The 22,467-nt window shown below is 40.5% G+C and overlaps 1 protein-coding gene across 7 annotated transcripts in view; it reads right to left on the bottom strand.

Annotated features, from left to right (window-relative positions):
• Positions 1 to 22,467, bottom strand: part of nbeaa (neurobeachin a) — a 109,118-nt gene that overhangs the window by 11,771 nt on the left and 74,880 nt on the right. The window contains exons 26-49 of one of the 7 annotated variants that reach the window (XM_037747851.1): positions 22,128 to 22,151; positions 21,001 to 21,084; positions 20,106 to 20,286; positions 19,810 to 19,934; positions 19,633 to 19,701; positions 19,322 to 19,490; positions 18,620 to 18,984; positions 17,597 to 17,733; positions 15,974 to 16,128; positions 14,338 to 14,464; positions 12,304 to 12,423; positions 10,655 to 10,788; positions 9,414 to 9,475; positions 6,703 to 6,767; positions 6,120 to 6,228; positions 4,981 to 5,147; positions 3,266 to 3,390; positions 3,024 to 3,173; positions 2,904 to 2,936; positions 2,004 to 2,140; positions 1,734 to 1,869; positions 1,540 to 1,642; positions 1,328 to 1,443; positions 113 to 225 (exon numbers count right to left, since the gene is read on the bottom strand). In XM_037747851.1, the coding sequence (XP_037603779.1) occupies positions 113 to 225; positions 1,328 to 1,443; positions 1,540 to 1,642; positions 1,734 to 1,869; positions 2,004 to 2,140; positions 2,904 to 2,936; positions 3,024 to 3,173; positions 3,266 to 3,390; positions 4,981 to 5,147; positions 6,120 to 6,228; positions 6,703 to 6,767; positions 9,414 to 9,475; positions 10,655 to 10,788; positions 12,304 to 12,423; positions 14,338 to 14,464; positions 15,974 to 16,128; positions 17,597 to 17,733; positions 18,620 to 18,984; positions 19,322 to 19,490; positions 19,633 to 19,701; positions 19,810 to 19,934; positions 20,106 to 20,286; positions 21,001 to 21,084; positions 22,128 to 22,151 (3,006 nt within the window). The remainder of the gene's footprint in view (positions 1 to 112; positions 226 to 1,327; positions 1,444 to 1,539; positions 1,643 to 1,733; positions 1,870 to 2,003; positions 2,141 to 2,903; positions 2,937 to 3,023; positions 3,174 to 3,265; positions 3,391 to 4,980; positions 5,148 to 6,119; positions 6,229 to 6,702; positions 6,768 to 9,413; positions 9,476 to 10,654; positions 10,789 to 12,303; positions 12,424 to 14,337; positions 14,465 to 15,973; positions 16,129 to 17,596; positions 17,734 to 18,619; positions 18,985 to 19,321; positions 19,491 to 19,632; positions 19,702 to 19,809; positions 19,935 to 20,105; positions 20,287 to 21,000; positions 21,085 to 22,127; positions 22,152 to 22,467) is intronic. The other 6 variants (XM_037747852.1, XM_037747854.1, XM_037747853.1 and 3 more) reach the window with 6 other exon arrangements.

Genomic DNA, 22,467 nt, shown 5'->3' with positions numbered 1-22,467 from the left:
AAGGAGAGATTCTTGATATATGAGTAGTACTGCTTGACCTGTATTTTGGGGTTTATAGCATCTTCTTAGTAGCACACATGCTATTCATTGTTGTTTGTCAGAGTGCCCTAACCTTGGAGAGGTCTCTGAAGTTGCCAGGTAGAGTGAGGTCGAGCTCCTCTGAATCATAGTTGGTCAAGACCCAGGGAAAGATGGGGTACTGGTTCAAATCATTATAGGTCCTCCCTGCAGGGACAAAGGATGGATGAGAGAGGGAAAAAATGGCATTATTCCATTATAGTTTGTGTCAAGAGATGGTCCCATATGACAGCATGCTTTATTGTTGTTCTGTGTGTTACTGGATCAGTTTACATTAAAGTAATACATGCTATAATATGTAAACTCTTGCTACCAATTTTCAGGCTTCAAAACGTCTGCGCCCAATAAATAAGGCTCAAATGTTAAATTAATGAGACTAACTTCCTGATGATATTACAATAATGTCGACCAAGGTTTTATGTTAGTGTGATAAAAGACATTTCCAACAGAGAGAAGTATAAAAGCACGCTGTTGACAAACTGCTGCATGTCAGCATACTGTATGTAAAGGCATTTAAACACATTTTCATCGGCTGCCATTTATCTAGATGTGTATTTGAAACTCATTCTGTATTTCTATTACGTAAATATATCATCAACATCAACATCAAATATTATCAACATTTATAGATATTTTAGAATATCTATAAATATGTGGAAGAGTTCTAGTACATAAAGGTCTTATAAAAACAATAAAATATTAAATGTTTAGCTGCAGTAATTATTTTTAATTCATTACCAATTCATCCATTGTCATCCTGGCTGCTTTTATTCATATGTTTTTGTATGTATATGTATTTACAGGTCACACTGGTGACTGTTGCTATGCCAACTGCAGCTGGAGCTGACAAAGGTTTATCTTATTCAAATCTTCCAGGTTCTTTATCTGGTCTCTTCAATGAAGTCTTTTTATACATTAGCTTCTTTGTTTGTGCACATGGAGAGAAATACAAACAAAGTGAGTCTGCAACTTCTGGCTGTGCAGTTATTTTTAAATAAGGTCACATTCACAAAGTCTTCACAGCAAATATGCTAGAAAATGTCAACATCAGACAGTAGAAAGAGAGAAAAATGAAGGAAACAGGAAGTATTCTCTCAACTAATTCATCTGTTTGGTGTGAGAACAAAGAAGTCTTCATTAGGCAGCATTGTGTTTTTGACCACTAAAGGTCCATACATTATTTAGAGGTTAAGATCCACAATAACAGACTTAGCAGAATGACAGCTCATGAAATATGATTGAACTTTACCTGCAATAGTGTTGAGGAACATGAGGTACTCAAAGTTGGAGATCTCTCTCCTCTGCCAGCGCTGTGTCATGTTGGACGACTTGAAGAGCTGACGAGGGGTGGCCAAGGAAATCCGCCTGGGACACAAACACACACGCAAATTGAAGTTTCTTTCTATCACACCTTTCTAACACAGAATAGAGGCGGACCAGCTGATTATAGCCTGCACCTACCTGGCCTGTGGCAGGCCGTAACTCGTTCCTACCCCGACCCGTGGGAGACTATAGACCACCCTTTTGACTGTGGCCGGGTCAGGGAAGTTAAACATCACAGACGCTGGAGAGAGCAAGAGACAAGATATAGTAATAATAAGTAAAGTAAAGTAAAAAAAAAAAAAGAAATAATAATAAGAAATCTGCAGACTCACTTCTGTTGGCCATGAAGACCTCTAATCCGGTATTCTGCAGCAGGTAGCGTCTGGAGAACACGGCTCGGATCTCGCTGAACATCCATTTGCCGTGCAGACCCTCTGAGTAGGCCAGTACCTGTTGAGGTTGGACATCCTTTGAAAAAGATATTTTAACGTAAAGAAATACCTATATAGACAAACTAATCCCAAAGTAGTGACAAGCAGTGAGTCAAAATGCAACTTTAAAAAAAATAAAATGTAATAATAAAAAAGCCAGCTTGCCCGTACTTTAGCGTCAGTCGTCTTGAATGTAGGATCCTCTTCGTCCACCTCAAAGTAGATCTCAGTGGTAGTGATGGACAGAGTGCCTCGAGCCACCACAACTGGGGCTACCAACTGAGCTGGAGTACTCAGAACCACAGGGCCTGGGGAAGACAAATGTAATACTCAGGTATTACTACTTCAGGCATTCATAGCACTTGCAGGCTCATGATACACAACAGTTATCACACACAAACACACAGCAGATAATTAAACGGCACACATACTGTAACATAGTAATTTCATGTTATCTTAAAGAGGACCTACTATGCTCATTTTCAGGTGAATACTTGTATTTTGGGTTTCTACTAGAGCGTTTACATGTTTTTATGTTCAAAAAACACTTTATTTTTCTCACACCAGCTGTTCTGCTGCACCTCTTTTCACCCTTTGTCTGAAACGCTCTGTTTGAGCTCCTGCTTCCCCGCTAGGCAGGTATTATGCTAATGTGTTACTTGGTGACATCACCACGTTATGGATTAAAAGGCAGGACTTCAATCAAGGCGCTTCAGGCAGTTCAGGAGCAGTGTTTCTGTGGGGGAGAGTAACTCCCTTTGGCCTGGACTTTGGAATTTTCAACTTTGCAGACCTTTTACCTGCACAAAAAACTATTTAACACACTAAAGGAAAGGGAAAAAGCACAAAACCATAATAGATCCTCTTTAAGATTGATTATTTATTTGCTTCTTCTACTTAACATATTATTTAAACAACCCATCAGGTGTGTCAGGAGTCAGAGAGGAACAATTGGATTAAATTAGGTATCCGGTCTTGCATCGGTTTTTAGTGAATAATGATTCAATCTTCTTGAGTCAGATAAATCAGCCAGATGGTTAGTGCAGCTGCAGGAACTTTCGAATGACTTGCCTTTGGAGATAAAAAGTCTTGGACGGAAACGTACTAGAAACAAGAGTCATAGACAGTTTACTGTTCAGCTGTACTGTAGTATAGTGACTGCGCGTGTGTCTTTATATGAGTGCATCTTACCAGCGAGGTTGTCAATCTCTTTTTCCTGCAGCAGGCTGACGGCGTCATCATCTCCCTCCAGCATTAACTCTGCCTCTGGGTTCTGGGTGACCACTGATTGGCTGCGGTAAGTTTTCTTCGACTTAAGCCCCTCCTCGTCTTCTTCTGAACCTGTTTTTTGTTTTTAAGTGTGCATGTGAGGGTTGAGTGTGTGCAAAAAGCAGATATTGACAACATGTTGTACATTCGTTCACATTACTGACCGTAGTCCTCCAGAGCTTTGAGTGTCACATCGGCGTGAGTGGACCCGGAGGCATTTCGCACGAATCTCCTTCTCCTTCTCAGGTCGTCCTCCCAGTAGTCTAGACGCCAGAAGTCATGTAGTTGGCTGAAGACATAAAAGGGGAGGAAGAAAGATGAGTAATTTCAGTGGTGGAAAGAAAACAAGCCGGTGTGCATTTTGGGACTTCTCCTTCAAGGACAATAAAGTCACTTTGTTTGCTTTTGCCCATCATATGAATGATCTAACTTGCAAGCTAGGACCACTGATTCGCCAAACCTGCTTGCTTGCAATAGTAACGAGTAAAAAAGATGCTTAGGGGAAATGTATCGGAGTAAAAGTATACATTATATTTAGGAGATGTAGTGGAGTAAAAGTGAAAGTTGACAGAAGTATAAAATCTCAAGTAAAGTGCAGATACTCACAAAAAAGACTTACGTACTGTAACAAAGTGTTATTTCGTCATTACAATACACAACTGCCCTCTGGGTGAGTTTGACAAACCTTTCCAACTCTGCAAAAACCAATAACTGGCTTTAAGATTAGAGAAAAACATCAAATTGACTTATGTACTAGAGGTGTTTTATGAAGAAAACAGATGAAAAGCAAGGTTTAAACATGAAAGTGTGTTTTGTAATAGTGGATGTAAAATGAATGATGAATATGCTCTTGATAGAACGTGGCATATTGAAAATAATTGACAGTTTATATTGAATATGGACATGTGCTAGGGATTATTTATTTATATTTATTCATTTTAGCAGGATATTTTACGTTATTTTTGTTGTTATACCTTGTCTGTACATGTGTGTGCGCGTGTATATGTATGTAGGGATTTGCATGTACTGTCCTACTGTATATTACTAAAAGAAAAAAAAGACATGTAAGTGTGATTGAGATGTAAGTGTGATTGAAATTTTCCATAAGCATTATGCTAATGTGAACAAACTTTAAAAAATATAGGCCAGAGCACTTCAAATGCAATTTAACTTTAATTATTTTCTCATCCGAGTGCAAAAGGTATTTATTACCAGCATGCTCGTTGTGGCATACAATTAACTTAATCAACAGTGACATGAGGGAGACAGGCTTCAGATGCTGCATGTCACATGTCCTCAAATTAAATCACATGTCCTCAACCAAGTCTGGAGGCATATCTGGATAACAAGCAGTGATTGATTGAATGAGTGTATGTGCGTGTGCTAAATAAGGAGATCAGTCTTACACAGCCACCAGACAGCTACAACGTTAGGATTCAGCTGTGTGTGTGTGTGCGCTGAAGTTGATGTACAATAAATTATGTTAAATAAGAACTGATTGTTTCATGTAACCTGCTTTACATTATGTCATGTAATCTTTATCAATTTCTATATTTCAGCACTGATCATATTCACAGTCGGAAAGCAATAGATTTTCTGAGTATGTGATGGCTTTATGAGTTTATGGTGCAAATGATGCTACTTTTACACAAATAAAAGCAATAATATACAGTGGTAATGTGTTATAGTGATATGGACGGTGCTGTGTGATTAATAGTCACTACCCATACTGATGCCGATGTCTCATTATATGCAAGAAGCGTTCCATGCGCACTCAACCGCTGTAACGTCTGCTGTCAAGTGACATCCTGTGGAACGAGCGATCTAAAAATGTCCCGGAGTATAATTTGACACGCAGTTCTTCGCGTCTCCCGCTCACCTCTGTGACATTGTCCCCCACGCTCCGTGCTTATTGGTCAGGATGTTGAGGATCTTCTGTTTCAGCTGGTTAGCGGTCACGTGATCTCTGTGCTTGGCGGCGCTGATGAGGTGGTCGCACATTTTCTCCTCCTCTCTCCGGTCCGCAGCGTACTGGGCGCAGTTAGACTGGAGGAGAGTGGGAGGTAAAGAGTTAAACAGGGAACAGAAACAGTAAGAAAACCAAAGAGTGTTACTGTCAGAGATGAGGAGATTGTGGCAACGAGGAGACAGCTGCTGTACAGTATGTCCTCCTGAAACACTTATTGATGCATGGGCACAGAAAATCAGTTTAAATGTACTAATTGTAAGTACTAATTTACAAAAGAAAACAGGTATTTGTTGGTAACACTGAGCATTATGCACATTTAGCCACTTGACTTTTTACCTGGTAAATAAAACTAAGAGCGTCTGTCACCACAGTAAATCACGTATTGAGTGTTGGGTGGTAATTTATTTGTGATTTAAAACATTAATGCCATGAAACAATGAGAAAATTATTGTCTCTGTCTTTTTTTAAATGAGTCAGCAGAGCCTAACTTTACTTTTAATGTTATCAAACAAAGAGAAATGCTCTCTCCTCCTCCTAAAATGGTCTTAAATCGATACTGGAGTTCTTCCTGGTTTATGAATGAAGTGGTACAGTTGAAGCAGCAGTGGTGTGTGTGTTTTACCAATCAACGACAGTCATCCCTGCAAACTCCATCACAGAAGTTCCAGCACTTTCAGAAAGTACTACCAACCAAATAGGACATTTTTGGGGGATAAAAATTCCCTGGATAATGTCCCCGGAACTTAATTTAGATCCTGGTGCCTGCGATCGAAACGCAAAGAGTTCCTCAAAACGTTCTTAGTTCCGGGGGAAAGTTCCTGTGGTCGAAACGGGACTTATAACAGGAGCAGAAGCGTAAGACAGGCGCTGCAGCATAGACAACATGAAACTCCATAATGGGTGGAAGTCGGGGGCGATGGCTGGACATCTATGGCGCTAATAGCGACCGATAACGCCTATTTAATGGCCTGATGACAGTTGAATCGGGTGCACAGCTTTAGTGATGTCCCATATCCTTACAAAACAGAAGTGGCGCTCTGTGTGTTTACCTCAAATTCAGCGTGCTTGTGTACATCCTCCGCCCTCTGTCTGTTCAGGATGAACTCTGCTTCGTTGGCAACACGCACAATATGATCTTTCATGGCGTGGCACAGAAGTCTGGTGAAGGGGCGAAGAGAGCGACACATGTTACAGGCATTAGCGACACCTTCATTTAGAAAAAAACATTGAATTCTCAATGGGAGGGAATGTAGTTTCCCTCAATATGTCAACCGTTTCTATATGATATCAATAAGACTGGTCCATCTGTTGCTGTAGCTCATGTATGTATGGATAAACAATATGTTTTTTGGAATGTACAGTTATCTTTTTTTGTGTAATACAGTTTGGAGTAAGAAAAACAAGATTACATGCACTGAAAATAGACCAGCACAATTCAACTGTACACTTAATTGCACTATAGTGATTGGACTTCCTACTGAACACGCATGACACCGTGCACTTATCTTGGCATGGTTCCCATTAGGGCTCTATCGTACCCATTAGTTGTTAGGCACTGATAATAGTGTTGCTGTTAATGTGTGAATCACAGGGAAGTGTATGGGTTGATAATCAGTCTGTGTGATGGATTACCTTCCCTCGTTGATAAGCTCAATGAAGGCCAGTCCAGCGTTCTTCTGAATGGAGTTTTGCCACTCCTAAGTGTAGAGGACACATCAGAATTAATTTGGGATTGGGTTTGGGGTGGTGGGGGGGGTTAGGGGTGTTTGATATGGATTAAAACTATCATTGCATATGGCGTTTTATACTAGGGCTGCAACTAATGATTATTTTCATAGTCAATTAATCTGTTGGTTATTTTCTCGATTAATCAATTAGTTGTTTGGTCCATAATATGTCAGAAAATGGTAAAAAAATGTCGATCAGTATTTCCCACAGCCCAAGATGACGTCCTCAAATGTCTTGTTTTCTCCACATCTCAAAGATATTCAGTTTACAGTCATAGAGGAGTAAAGAAACCAGAAAATATTCACATTTAAGAAGCTGGAAATAAATAAAAATGTACTCAAACCAATTAATTGATTATAAAAATATTTAGTTGGAGTTCTATTTTATACTGATATATATTTTCTGGAAATTTTGTAGAAAACCTGTTTATAGCCATATTTGATATATATATCTTGTGAATATATATGTGAATTAAATTACTAAGAAATAATACGATATTATTACGATACTTAAGTCATGATATGATATTATTGCGATTTTAAACGATATGTTGAGTATTGCGAAAAGATATATTGTGATATATTGTCATTTATTACTTTTTTTAACTGCAAATTATGCAGTTTGTAAACATCTGTTTTATCTGATAAGTAGGGCTGTCAAAGTTAACGCAATAATACATTAACACAAATTTCGTTTTTTTCAAAGGGGTCCCTTGATCTCTGACCTCAAGATATGTGAATGAAAATGGATTCTATGGGTACCCACGAGTCTCCCCTTTACATACATGTCCACTTTATGATAACCACATGCAGTTTGACTATGCAAGTCATAGTCAAGTCAGCACACTGACAGCTGTTGGGCTTGAGTTTGCCATGTCATGATTTGAGCATATTTTTTATGCTAAATGCAGTACCTGTGAGGGTTTCTGAACTATATTTTTCATTGTTTTGTGTTGTTAATCGATTTCCAATAATAAACATATACATACATTTGCATAAAGTAAGCATATTTGCCCACTCCCATGTTGAAAAGAGTATTAAATACTTGACAAATCTCCCTTTAAGGTACATTTTGAACAGATAAAAAATGTGTGATTAATTTGTGATTAATCACGATTAACTATGGACAATCATGTGATTAATCACAATTAAATATTTGAATCAATTGACAGCCCTAGTACAATCCCTTTGTCTATGGTTTCACAGTATATATTGTTGAAGAAGATTAATTATACGTACATCACGTAGAACAGCATAAGTAAGAAAAAAGGTATGGCATGGAGTAGTGTGCAGGCGTCACCTTTTTCTTCACAGTATATATTGTCATAGAGCTAAGCGGGTTGTCGCAGTTAATGAGCCGATCAACATGTAAGAAGCGTCAGAGAATACAGAGATAAAAAAAAAAAAGCTTTATTCAAGAGATATACAGTCTTATCATTTACCATCACTAGTGTTAAGGTGCACTAGCACAAAACTGCACGAATAAGGATGAAGAAACATGTTAAGAGCTTTCTAATGCACCCATCCGTCTAAGAGTGTTTTATGTGTCTCTGTGCATATTAGAGTGGAGACTTCTGAGCAGGATGAGAGTGTTTCTGAAAGCCTCAAACTATCAGAGCTCCATTAGCTCCACCAGCTCTTAAGGCTGTGAAGGACACGTGGGAGCATCTCCTGTTACACCCCCCCTATACAGAGGATCGATATCTGGGCTAGGGTTCGCTCTCCTGGGCGTCTAATGGCAGACAAGGCCGGAGCCAGGGGTAATACTATACATGCTGACGAGCAGCCAGGCGGGAGGGTGGAGGGTGGAGGGGAGGAGATAGGAGAGAGGAGTGGTGAGAGGACAGTGCTGTGAGGAGAGTGGTAGAAGATGAGAGTAGTTGCCGCCGAAACACTGAGTTAAAATGGACCAGAAAAGCAGGAGGCGCCTGATGGTAGGGTAAAAGATGAAGCAGTAAGAGAGGAGAGAAGAAAGCGGAGGCCACGGTAGTAGAGTTGAAGAAAAGACGAGAAAGAGGAAGTGCTTCTAAGGAGAAGAAGTCTTAGAGGCAGCCAACAAAGCAGACAATAGTTGGGAGACAAACTTCAGAATATAAAAGAAAAAGAGCACTGGTCACCTACGCCATCCGGGTAAAGCTCTGTAGTGGTAAGTGCCTCTCTGTTGTCATTCTGTCTTTTGAGTGTTATTCAGGAATATAGCTTTAAATTGAAGTTAGATAAATAACCCCAATAATGTTCTTTGTGATTTAATTTTGTTCTTATGAGTCAGTCAGAAAAGTTTATGTGTATGTGATTGACTTGGAAGACTATTTTTGTGGCATGGATATTGATGAGGGAAAACTATGATGCTGTGTGATGATGCACATAAGTCAATATTGTATTACATCTGCAATGCGCTCACTACATAGTCAACCCTGCCCCACAGGGCAGATCAATAACTCCACAGCTTCCTGTGTGCAACTGACACAGCCGGTCTAAGAAAACAAAAAACACTTTCAGAATGTATCAAAAACGTGACAAATTAAGGATGACTTTTTTCCGGGCTTTGGCAAAGCGGATCATACGTGTGAGGACAGTAAACAGAGAGACAGAGAGGAGAGGTGAGGTGTTACCAACCTGAGAACAGAGCAGCATTACGAGCTCCACCACAGACGTGCTAGACTTCATGCACACCAGACCTGCAGCACAGAGACATACAGCACAGTCAGGAGCCTCTCTTTCTTTCTCTCTGACACTCACACACACCGCCGCAAGACACAAAAATATCATCAAAGAAGACACTGCAGTGTCAGTTGTTTTTCTGCTATTGTATACAGTCATCGTAGTCAAGTTTATAAAAAGCATGCCACAGAGAAGACAGGAACAAACAGTAGAGAGAAAGATGGGGGAAGGAGAGAGTAGGGGGAGGGAGGAGAGGGAGAGATCAACATTGAGACAGTGGATCACGAAAACAGGACGCCAGGAAGCAGGTGGGCAGAGGGAGCAATGCATCACATTTATCTGTAATACCAGTAGCACTTATGCTAACACTGAACATAATCTGATTTACACATGTCATTATCTAGCTAGCTGTTTGTGAAAATAGTGCAAAATAGTGACTTCATACCTGCTTGACGAATGAGTGAAGCAGCCAGCTCAAAGACACTCACCCACTCATTCACTCACTCTCAACCAATCACACATTAACCCTCCCGAGATCCACTATGGCCCTGTTTTTGTCTTTTTTTAAGGGGATTACAGGGGGTGTTTAGGGGGAGATAGCAGCTCAACAGTAGATATCACATAGAAGTGGTGTACATCATCTGAAAGCGGGGAACCTGAAGATTAATTTGAGATGCAGCTCAGCATTGTGTCTCAAGTTGATCTAGTTATAAATCAGAAATAAACATGAATTAATTGGATGGCAAGCACTTCTGTTCTGGGAACTGCTCAGAAAACACCCTTATTGTCAATCTACCTAGGAAAGCCATCCATCCTCTGAATGCCCTAGGTCTCTAGTTAGTGGTTGTAAAGTTTCATGAGGCTGAGATTATCCTAGAGGTCACGACATGTCATTTTTCACAGTGAGGTCAAGGTTAAAAAAATGGTCTCACTACAATGAAATGGCTACTATGGGGACTAACATCGTCACACATGAATACAGTTGATATCTGTACCTTCTAGCTCTGAAACTGAACCTGCTACAGACTCTAAAAGACTGTAAAGTCGGTCGGGATCTCAGAGGGGGTTAATACATCCACTCGCACATTTCTATTTCTCTCAGTTTTTCTCACACTCAAACATCGCGGTGAGGGACAGTGAATGGGGAGACTCCACAGAGAGACGCCAGTTAGAGAAAAAGGAGCCGTGTACAGCACCTGTACCTTCTATGAGCAGTTCCTGCCCATGGCTACCCAGCAGCGTTCTGGACAGGAAGGGAGCAAAGTCTACAAAAATCTCCCTCAGCAGGGGCGCCACCTTCTCCAGGGCGCGCTCCAGCTTGGTGGTGATGCTGTGGCGGAGATAAGGGAGAGAAAAAAGATGAAGAGGATAGGAGTGAAGATAAAAATAAGCGACATACAGATGAGATTAGAAGAGCACGTGAGGAGAAGCTCGGGGATTGTACAGTAGGTGAGAAAGGGAGCGAGAAAAACATGCGGGAAAAGAAATGAGTAGGTGAGAAAACGGGAGGAGAGGACAAATTACACAGGAGAGGAGACGGGAACAGGCATGCTGAGGGAAGTTAAAGGGAAAGAAATAGAAAAATGTCTGAAATGGACACAGAAGACATCAAAAATTTACAGAATTAAAGCGTGTGTAATGATGGTTTGGTATGGAAGCACTATGTTAGTATTGGTAAGGAAAGGTTGATGGTACTATAGTTTTAAGGCTAATTGTTAAACAACTTAGCATTGTGGGATGGGTGAATGTGGAAGTGCAATAAAAGTGTCCTTACTTTAAACTTGAATTGAACTGGAAGATCTTGACTTGCTACACATCTTAATATTAGTGCCTTTGTGTGTGCACAGGTGTAGATCACGTGCAGAGTAAAATACTTTTCTGCTCTATGTTCAGTTAACAAATGGGGAAAGTAAGGCAAGAAGAGCATAAAGCAAAGCAGACTAAAATATGGAGCAAGTTAAATGCATATTCTGGGCCTTATAAGCATGTGACTTCTGAAACAGACCTGGGTCACTAGTGTTTACAAATTCTTAATTTTGTTTAAGCTGCTCAGAGTAGCAGATGGGTGACACTTGCAAAAGTTACAGTAAAGGGTGAAGGGATAGTCCCGGTGTTTTGAAGTGGGGTTGTATGAGGTACGTATTCATAGTCAGTGTATTACCTACAGTAGATGACGGTCGGCACGCCAGTTTGGAGAAGCAGACAGGAGTTAACGTATAGAACCAAAGCAAACCAAAGGCAGGGAGCTAAACGTATTTTAGCCACCTAAAAGAAAGGCTCACCTAAAAAAAATCAATATAGTGTACGCTCCTGTGTTCTGCCAGGTAAAATTATAGTTTTTTTCGATGGAGTCTGGTTTGCTATCCCAAACCACAGCAGTACATTGCTTTGGTTCTGGTAACATCAGCCTGCTTCTCCAAGTTGGGTGACGTGCCGACAGTCATCTACTGTAGGTAATGCACCAATTGTGTACCTCATACAACCCCACTTCAAAACACCCGAACTATTCCTTTAAAACAGGTTTTTGAGTCAGTTTAAAGCAAACTGTTTTTACTACTACTACTACTACTGTTTTTTGCTACAAGTTATTTGCAAAAACAGTTTGACTCAGGTCTGATCTTGAGTTTGGGGTTAGTGTGAGGAGACGGCCATGCCAGAAGTGACAGAGTTGTTAATATAAACAAATATGAGTGATGCTAACTGTTGAAGTTGTTAGCAAAGATGTCTGTCCTTCCTCCCATGGCATTCTGGGAACATTTAGTAGTGGATTAGGCGTAGCAGAGGGTGTGTGGTGGAGGAGGGTCAGAGGGGTGGGGGAGGGGGGACAGGACGAGTATCTCCTTGCCTAAAACACTGTCCTGCATCTCGGGGAGCTGCCTGGAAGCCTGCCAGGGAGCTAAAAGACTTGAGCTCAGGGGGCGTCTGACCGCTGCGCAGCGCACACTGCGCCACCTCACAATAGGCACTGCAATACAAACCACACACACGTACAGACATGCACACTGATTAAAGAGCACATGCACACGCACGCACGCACCCTCGCACATGCGTGTGCACCTTCAGAAGCACACGTAACTGCACATATAATAACAAACTGTCTAGCATGTCTAAGGAGAGAGTACATTGACAGAAATGTTACAATACAAACTGCTACAATGTTCAAAGGAATTATATATTACTTCTTATTGTAATTCTATTTCCTAGTTATTAAAGGGTAACTTTGGTATTTTTCAACCTGGACCATATTTTCCCTGGTTTTTGTGTCTAACTGACTAATAGCGACAACAACTTCTGAAATAGGTCCAGTATTGAGGGAGAGCGCTGCAGACGGCAGCTGCTCACGGGTTGCAATATGATGCTATTGGGGCAAGCTGGCCCCATCATTTACGTCCAATAAAAGTGCTTGTTTTTGCCACTGACAGGCTCTGATTGTTATTATAAGTGTCTGACATTATGGAAAGAGTCTCACTCAAGGAGAAGTCTCGTTGTGAAATCTGGCGAGGTGACGGTGAAATAGTGGAATACATCAATGGTGGAAACGTGAGTACCAGCCGGGCAGAGTTTGTTGTGTTGGGCTACAGAAAGCGTAGCTTAGTGTTATCTGAAAGATTTTCAGTGTCATGGCTGAATATTTACAGTAGATGATTTCGATAATATGGACGAGGTCTTTGAATTCGATGGCTGCCCTATTTATTTGAGCCAGAGTATACTGATATTCAGATTTCACAACGAGATTACTCTTTGAGCGGGACTTGGACACAATCACAGACAAAAAATGTTTAATTTCTCTGTAGGGTCCTTTCCATAATGTTGTCAGACACTTACAATAACAATCAGAGCCTGTCAGCAGCAAAAACAAGTACTTTTAGTGGACATAACGTTACATTGATGCTGCTCACTTGCCCTTACAGCTCACGGCTGCCGGTTGCAGCGTTCTCCCTCAATACTGGACCAATTTGAAAAATTGTTGTCCCCATTAGTCACTTAGACACAAAAACATGGGAAAATAGGTTGAAAAATACCAAAGTTACCCTTTAACATATTGCAGATCATCTTATATTTTATCAGTGTTAAGAGTATTAGAAGTCTATACAAAGTATGGAAACACAACTAAAACACAGATTTATGTTTATGACAAATTCATTTACATGTTTTCAAATAAGTAAGACTGCTGGTATTTTCATTCTCTACAGTATATTGTAATTGTGACATTGAAACACAGTTGCCATGTCAGGGATGAAGAGAACCAGTGTAGACTGAGTGAGATGTGTGGGGGTATGCGTGCACGTGAGCAGAAAATATTTGTGTGTGAGTTACCACAGTAGTTATAATAGCTTTCAGAAGACTATTATTATTATTATTAGCTGATATAAGCTTTAAAGAGCAATATCAGAATCAGTCCAATAACATTTGAATGGTTGATAACTCAATGTGAAACTGGCATTTCTGTGACTTTTGATTTCTAGTCATTTGTCACCCAGTGCAACTATCAAATTAACAATTTTGTCTTTTGTTTAAAATATGGTTAATTATTCTAACATGCCAGAACATTTTTTTACATCTACATTGCTCCTGACATTCTTAAAAAAATGATTATGACTAATATCATGTATTGTTATTGTGGGTGCACCCCGGTTGTCCCCAATCTAACCCTGCTGTATAATATCAGTAATGAGTGCGAGAGTGAGCTCCTAGCGAGCATTCTTTGGGAAGGATGACGACTTAAGTGTGACGTGAAAGAGGGACAGGAATGAAGTGGAAAAACGACCAAGAAAACAGACGTAAAAACAAAAGCCAAAAGGAAGGAAGAAAAAAAAAGAAAGAGCAGGAGAAAAATGGTTGAAGCGATAAAGAGCTTTGTCATGTCGAGAGCTCTGACCTCATATTCTCCATACTGTCCTCTGGCATGGGCGCCACCGTCTGCACCGCTGGCAGATTCTTACTAGTCGCACCGTTGACAAACGACGAGGAAGAGGAGGAGGAAGAGGAGGCAGAGTCTGTGGCACCTAGAGGAGGGAGAGTGATGAAAAATAAGACGAGCGTTTATTGTAACATGAATCAAGCGTGACCGAGATTATCATGCAGGATAACAATAAAGGAAATGTACTAACGTCCCGGTCAGTTGCGACCAAATTCAATTTGGATAGTATTTCACCGGACGTGCTGCCGCTTGTCTTCTGGTAATGGCCCCCGTTTGTGAAAATAGCTTTGCAATCAATATACAGAATCCATTGCGGGGAACAAATCCCTGCCTTGTCCATTATGCATGTATGATGCAATGAATCTGCTGAGTACGATGCTGCAGGGAAACAGCACTGATCTGCATGTCAGATGATGTGTATTTCATTCTTATCTTTGATTCTTATCAATTTATTCTTATTTAATACCATATTTGGGTCAAAGAAGATCTAATACAGGTTCTTCTTTTTATGTTTTTTTCGTGCATGTATCAAATGTTAACTTTCTTGTTGATGGCCAGGATATTTTACACTTGCCTTGCGGTCTGCAACTTCATTGATCTGGATCGTGAATAGGCTAAAACTAATCATGAAAGCTATTTTAATCTAGCTGATTCTGGCTGTCAACGGACAGCAGAGTAACAAGGTTATACTACTTTTGAATTTTCAATTTTAGTTAGTTTTCAGAGTGTGTTTGCTAGTTCTAGTTTAGTTTCAGTTTTTCAGAAAGGCTTAGTTTTAGTTTGTTTTTGTTAGAGCCAGCTATAATATCACAAGGTCACAAGATCATAGCAGATCCACTGCACCCCCTAAGGCCTGAAATTATGCACTTTTATCTTCAGGACGAAGGTATAATATGCCTAGGATGTGGACTAAAAGAGGCATTACATCCTTTGTTCCACGCAGCATTCAGCTGCCTAACAAGCTCTGATCACATGGTCTGAACTCTGCACTTTTTTTGAACTTGCACCTGATGACCTTTATTGATTTCCCAAATTATGCTTTTTTTATGATGTTTTTATGATGCTCATGCTCTATGTGATATTATGTGCTGTCATATATGGTTGTTGTTGCTTTCTTGACGGTCTTTGTGCAAAGAAAATTCCCATAGGGGAAATAAAGGTTTCATTCATTCATTCAAAATACATGGTTGGAGAACTGTATAGGAATGACCATATTTTCTGTGGTTAATCAGGCAATATCGTTTCAGCTAAGCTTTTCTTAGTTTCAGTTTACTAAAAATATTTTTCGCTGCTCATTTTCATTTCAGTTTCAGTTATAGTTTACTATAATAACCCTGCAGTGCAGAGTAAAGCATCTAACAAGAGAAGAAACTGCTTCATGGAGCAGCCTTTGAATCGCTGGAGGCCTTTTCACACCAACACCTTCGTCATGCTGCAGGTTTCTGTCTGCTACTTCTCCTTAAAGGCACGCCAAATAGATGCAGTGCAAAAATGTACAGTATATGATAAAAATATCCAAAGATATAGATTCAGACGTGGTGTGAAAAACATAATGTGTTTTATAAGCGCACTATATCTGTGTGTTATCTCTCACCTGTAGTGTTGATCATGCTCTTGGGTGTTGCTGTCGCAGCGGCGAAAATGTTGGGCGTGCTGCCGGCGGTGGCTGCTCCACTAGTGGTGGGCGTGCCCACCGTGTTGACGGACAGGCTGCCAGGTGGCGGCTTTTTGACCGGAACCATAACACTCCTGTAAGAGGGGAGTTACAGGGGTATCAGAGAAACCTGCACACATACAATACTCTTTATCAAATGTCCTCAGTGAGATCTTGGCTCTGTGTGTTCATCACTGTTGATTTATGCCACTATAACTTTAATAATACAGACAGCACCTGAAAGTTATTCAACCCTCTGAAGTCAGTTATTTAAATCCTAACCGTATAATATGAATTTGGTCTTTGTTTGCCAGATAAAAATTGTTTTTACCTCTAATACTTGTCATCATTTTAAACAGTTTTTCCACAGATTATGATACACCACCTGATTTTGTTACAGTGTCCAGGAGTGAAAGATCTCCTCCCAAACCATCTTTATCATTTTAAAACACAGATGACAACATCAGGGAGCTAGAAAGATATTTGGGGACTTGGGCAATACTCGTCAACATCTTTAACGTCAAAAAGTGCCAGTGAGTGACCAGCAATTATGAAATATTATAATACTTAACCTTGTAAGTCATTATAAAATTATTATGTGTTATTATTGAGTGTAATATTTGTTTGTTATCTATAAGTGTTTATAAGTATAGGTATACAATGCTATAAGCAGATTATAACTGTGTATTTGCCATTCATTTCTATGAATCCAATGTATGAAGCCAGTCTGCACAAGTCAGACAGATACATCTGGTGGACATCTTGGAGATGGATATGGAGCCATTCGTGATCTATTATGCACACTGTCTTCAATCAATAACTTAGCTTTCAAGGACTGCCACAGAGCAAGATTAAGGAGACTAAGTGATGCACAGGAGTTACAAGCAGGTCATCCCTCAGTGGAGAGTCTATATGTTAACAGTTTGGACAAGAGAGGAAAATGTGAACCTCTGTTCAGACTTTGTTTATGTCCTGTCATGTCCAAGGACTTTATTATTCAGCAGCAGTATCTCTATCCCTTTAAGATTTCAGTCTGACAGAGTCTAATATCAATGTCAAAAAATGAGAAGAAATAATCAGTGGCTCGGTCATGTTTTATTAACGTGGTATCGCTGCTACTAAAAACAAATCATTGTTTTTCTGTTGTTATATTGAATTCTCTGTTCTTAAATATGTGGTGCACGGTAAGGGCAGAAACTACTAACAAGCCATTGTGCAGAATTCACATTTTCTATTTTTTATTATCTGTGCATTATTGGAGTTTCACTAAAGAAATCAATGGGACTGCTGGCAAGTAAAGCACATTATGTAAGCTAGTAAATTTTACCATCCAAAGAGCTTCGTTCAAAGCGGAGGGTCGTTTTCTAGATACTAATCAACTGATTGATTTCTGTGTCCCTTTGTTTTTCCAAAACTGACGTACAAATATTTGACAAATAGCAGTACACTGAAACGCATCACAAAGTTCAGTATTGGCTGGATTAATCAATTCATTGATGGATGTGTCAGGCGGTTACGGACTCTGATATCTCTGTTGTAGGTCATGCAGTAACTGGGACCGACCTGTCGAATGAGTGGAACTGCATGGGCAGCATGGGGTGCGTCTTCAGGGCCGGGTCTGGGTGATAGGGCGTCGGTCCGGACTCCTGTCCCAAATCCCCGCCATCAACCGGACCCGCCACTAGGCTCTTCAGGATCTCCTGCATATCAGAGAGAACAACCCAGCTGGTGACTACAGCACACAAGATGTGAGGAGTTTAATAGCTGGACTAGACTGGATTATTGGCTGTTTAAGTGACTTTGACTTTGTACATTTTGTTTTCAATGTAGGTTTTAATATTTCTTACGTTGCAAAACATTATTAGTTCATACAAAATAGAGAAAAACTTAACTAAAAACTTTTTTCCAGCAGTAAACTATGAGTGTATATGCAGGGTTCGTACAGCTTTTTAAGAGTAAAATTCAAGTACTCAGTTGGTTCCAATCTGCAACCACACCGCTAGATGCTGCCAAATCCTACACACTGCGCCTTTAACTTTGATTGCATGTTTTGATCATGATATGATATGACGGCGGGATAAATCTATTTCAAATATGAAAAGATATTTGTTTTATATGAGTGATTGTGTAGATGAAACACCAGATTATGTTGAAAATCAAGCTTTTTTTTCAAGGAGTATATTCAAATTCAAGCATATTCCTAACCTTGAAAATAGAACTGGTAAAATTAAGCATTTTCCAAACTTTCAAGACTTTGTACGAACCCTGCATATGAGTAAGAACAGTGTGCATGTTTTCATGGTACGTAACCTTATGCTGTGCAACCTCACTGAAAGTTACATATATGTGGGTCTTGAGTCTATTCAGACCGGACATTAAAATCCATCACAGGTGATCCAACCACAATCAAACAGCTAAAAATACAGATGTGGCTTGATCATCCAAACATATTTGAAAGTGCTCAAAGATGACTAAATGCAAATGCATTTCCTGACCACATCGGACCTCATTTATTATCTCTATGAACACATTTAGACATCTTTGGATACAAGCAGCCAGGTCTGAATGGGGGTTACACAGACCAACCTTGACATTGATGCCTTTGTTGGTTTGGCTGATGCTGGAGATGGACGAAGGCGGAGCTTGGCTGGAGTTGGGGTTGTGGGGAGAATCCAGAAGGCTCTCCTGTGACCTCCTAACATCAGACAGACTACACAATAGATCCGTGCCTCCTCCCCCACCTCCTCCCCCCATGTCTCTGTCTCTGTCTCTGTCCGTCTCTCTCCCCACCAGGCCGAGGCCGAGCCCCAGACCCATCTCCGAGCCGTTCAGGGATCCGGCCACGTGGCCCTCCTCTCCGATGCCTGAGTCTGTGTGCGGGAGGCCAGCCCGGGGGGAGTCGTCCACGGGGGTGGGGATCTGTTTGTCAGAGAAGGCTGTGGATGGGTGCTCTGGAGGAACACACACACACAAATCACAAAAAATAGAGTTTCTTTCTGTAAATGCATTGTCAAGAAATTCCACAACACATTGTCTGTTTTTATTCATTCTCAGCTATTTTCTCCTGCTTGTAAGCTTTATTTCTCTGTCAAGTAATACCCATCTTTCTTCCTCCTTCTCTCTTTCATCCTCTAATTGTCTCATATTCCTGACAATGGTATTGTTGTTTGTTGCCTGAAGCGAGCGTTCACTCACTATACAAACGCCACAATGATGAGTCACCGCCAGCTCATCCAAGATTACTCTCTTATGTCGAGGATGTTGCAATAAAAGAAAAACGACAATCACCTGTACTGGTCGGGGAGTTGATCTCGTGGCGGATGCTTCTCCCTGATAGGCTGGTGGATCTGCCAATCTCTCGCTGGGGTTCCAAAATGTCCCGGTACTTGGATACCATGAGGACTGAGATAAAGTAGACGACTGCCAGCGCCAGAAACTGAGCCTGCTTACTGTCATCCTACAGCAAAATAACACACACACACATACACATTTATTCAGCAAAAACAACACTCAAACAAAATATACAGCTGTTTTTTCCTTTGCACAGGTACCCACACGCATACTGTGCACACTAAAAATACACACAAGCACATGCTTACCACATCTCTGAAAACCACAGCTCGAAGACGATTGATGTCTACATCCTGCAGGAGTCTGTCTGGATCCTGCTAAATATGGAAGACAGGATGTCAAATGTGGTGCGTCATGCACGTTTCCGTGTCAGAAAAACAAAGTGTTGTGTTCAGGATGTGCATTTGATTGTGTGTGTGTGGTACCTTGCTGGTATTGGAGGCACTGTGGAGGTTGTCCTGTGACTTGCTGCTGGTTAAGGAGGACTTGCAGCTTCGTTCTCTCTGTCTCTGCCTGCACTCCAGACAGTTCCTCACCGCCACGCAGCATACTGATGGAAACAGAGAGGTGGGGATGAAACCTGTATTTTATCCTGGAGCGGGCTTTTTTCACATCATAGCATTTCTTTTTAGAAGAAAAAAATGAAGTGGGTATAAATCCTATTGTTTATTGGCTTCGTTTTTTTTTTCATTAAGACTGAATACATCAAACAAGTACACACCCAGGCGGAGGCATTGCCTCATCAGCCCTCCTGACGACATGTTCTTCTCTGCTTCAATCTCGCTGAAGTTGAGAGAGCTGGCGAACACTAGTACGTCCACCATGGCCATGAGACGAGACAGGAAGGTGACCGCCGTCTCTGAAGACATGCCCTGTGTTGCTTCGATGTTCTCCAACTCCGTCTGAAAAAAGGGAGGATAAATACACACACGCTTGCCAGTTATTCAGTGAAAAACTAGCATGTAAACACAATAAATTGGATGCTCTCTCACTGGTTTTAGAAAGGTGGTGAGATACTGTAGTAGCCTCTTTTTTTAAACAATATAAGTAACCTTTAGAAAAATGTATTATCATCATGTCTTGCATGAGCATGACCGGTCATGGCTGGTTGGACCAACAAACAGGAAAAGCCACCTTGAGTATCATGCTGGTTAAGTGAAATACATACTTATATGATGAAATCTGGCAACATGAGGTGTTCTACACAACACACAGGAAGTGCAGCCTGATGACACACAGGTAATGGTAACAGTGGGATCGTGACAGTAGCAGTGTACAGACAGGTAAAGCTAGCCTAGAATATATTTCGTAAAAAAATAGAGTCCCCTTATGTATTAAATGTTCAGTATATCTACATTGAAAATAAATCTGAGGGCAGCAAAGCAGGGGGTTAAAACTTGCAAACCAGTGTGGTTTGCTGTGTCTCTGCTTCAGTGAGCAGGATGTGCAGGGCTGTGGAGAGTCGACAAAGTGCAAGCATCTGGAGGCTCGTCAGAGCAAGTGAGCACAGACATTCGGGGAATAACAGACACACAAGGTGAGGACAGAAGGACTTGGGTTGGTGCTCTTAGCTCTCCTGGTGATGGTGGGAGTCTCTCTCAGGCTTTTTTACGCACCTCTCCCCCTGCGCCTCCTCCCCCAGGAACAGGGGTCACCTCCTCTCCCTTTGACCCCCTCTGGGGTCCGTCTCCTCCTGCCTTCTTTGGTGTTGATACAAATGGGACAGGCTTAGCAGATGCAACCCCCAAGGACTTATGGAAAACTCTCATGCTTTTTTCTCTCATATAACATATTTTCACCTCTGAATATATCTTCTCACTCTAATTTCTCCTTGTTATCGATCAACCTCCTGGCCGTTTAGTCTTTTTCTATCACCCTTATTTGTATAATATTCTAACTAGGGCTGTCGAAGTTAACGCGATAATAACACGTTAACGCAAAGTTGTTTTAACACCACTAATTTCTTTAACACAGTAATGCAATGCAATCTTCTGGAGGTTGTACCGGACACAGTTCACAAGCTAGATTGAGGATACTGGTATCATATGAAGCTAGAAAACCTACATAGACTCCATTGGTACTACTGTAACCCTATCAAACTAGCTTGTCGCAAAGGAGGTTAAATAACGCTCCAAACTTACGCTAAATTTTGGCGAGGAAAAACTGTCATGGCCATTTTCAAAGGGGTCCCTTGACCTCTGACCTCAAGATATGTGAATGAAAATGGGTTCTATGGGTACCCACGAGTTACCTGTGAGGGTTTCTAGACAATATTTGTCATTGTTTTGTGTTGTTAATTGATTTCCAGTACTAAATAAATACATACAATTGCATAAAGTAAGCATATTTGCCCACTCCCATTGAGTATTAAATACTTGACAAATCTCCCTTTAAGGTACATTTTGAACAGATAAAAAAATGATTAATCATGGATAATCATGTGTTTGAATCGATTGACAGCCCTAATTCTAACAACATTAGAATATTATACAAAGTGTATCTACACAAAGTGTATCTAGCTCAGTATATCTAATTCCTATAACTTTAAAAACTAGATACACCGAGGCAGAGAGGTCAATTGATACAAACAGTATAAGGGGGAGTATTGATTAGCAGCAAAGAAGCACAACAAATAGAAACACTATGGATGTCAGACGAGCAAGGTTTAGTGTCAGTCACAATGGTAAATAAACCAGAACAAAGTGTTAGTAAAATAGAAAGAGAGGAAAAAACTGCAACTTACAGTGTTGGCACTACTCTTAGAACTCTGCACATGCAAAAACAGACAAAAACAGAGACAAAGAAGACAAGAAAATACACAGAATACACGTAACACAGAGAGGAAAAGAAAAAAAAGAAAGATGATTAAATTAAATAGGTTATCAAGATATCAAATTAAATAGATTGTTAATTTAAAGGATTGAAACAAAGCTCAAATAAAGGTTCAAATACTGTGCAAGAGGTGTTAGATTGATAGTTAAGTATATGGAGATAAAGATGAGAGAAATTCAGAAAATGTACTTGAAAGTTTAATTAGTTTACCCATTTTTAAAGTCAAACTAAACAGAACTTTTTGCAAGTAT

This window comes from Sebastes umbrosus, chromosome 17 (genome assembly GCF_015220745.1).
Source record: "Sebastes umbrosus isolate fSebUmb1 chromosome 17, fSebUmb1.pri, whole genome shotgun sequence".
NCBI lineage: Eukaryota > Metazoa > Chordata > Actinopteri > Perciformes > Sebastidae > Sebastes > Sebastes umbrosus.
Note: the sequence above shows the minus strand (reverse complement) of the source record. Positions and strands in the feature narration are given on the sequence as shown.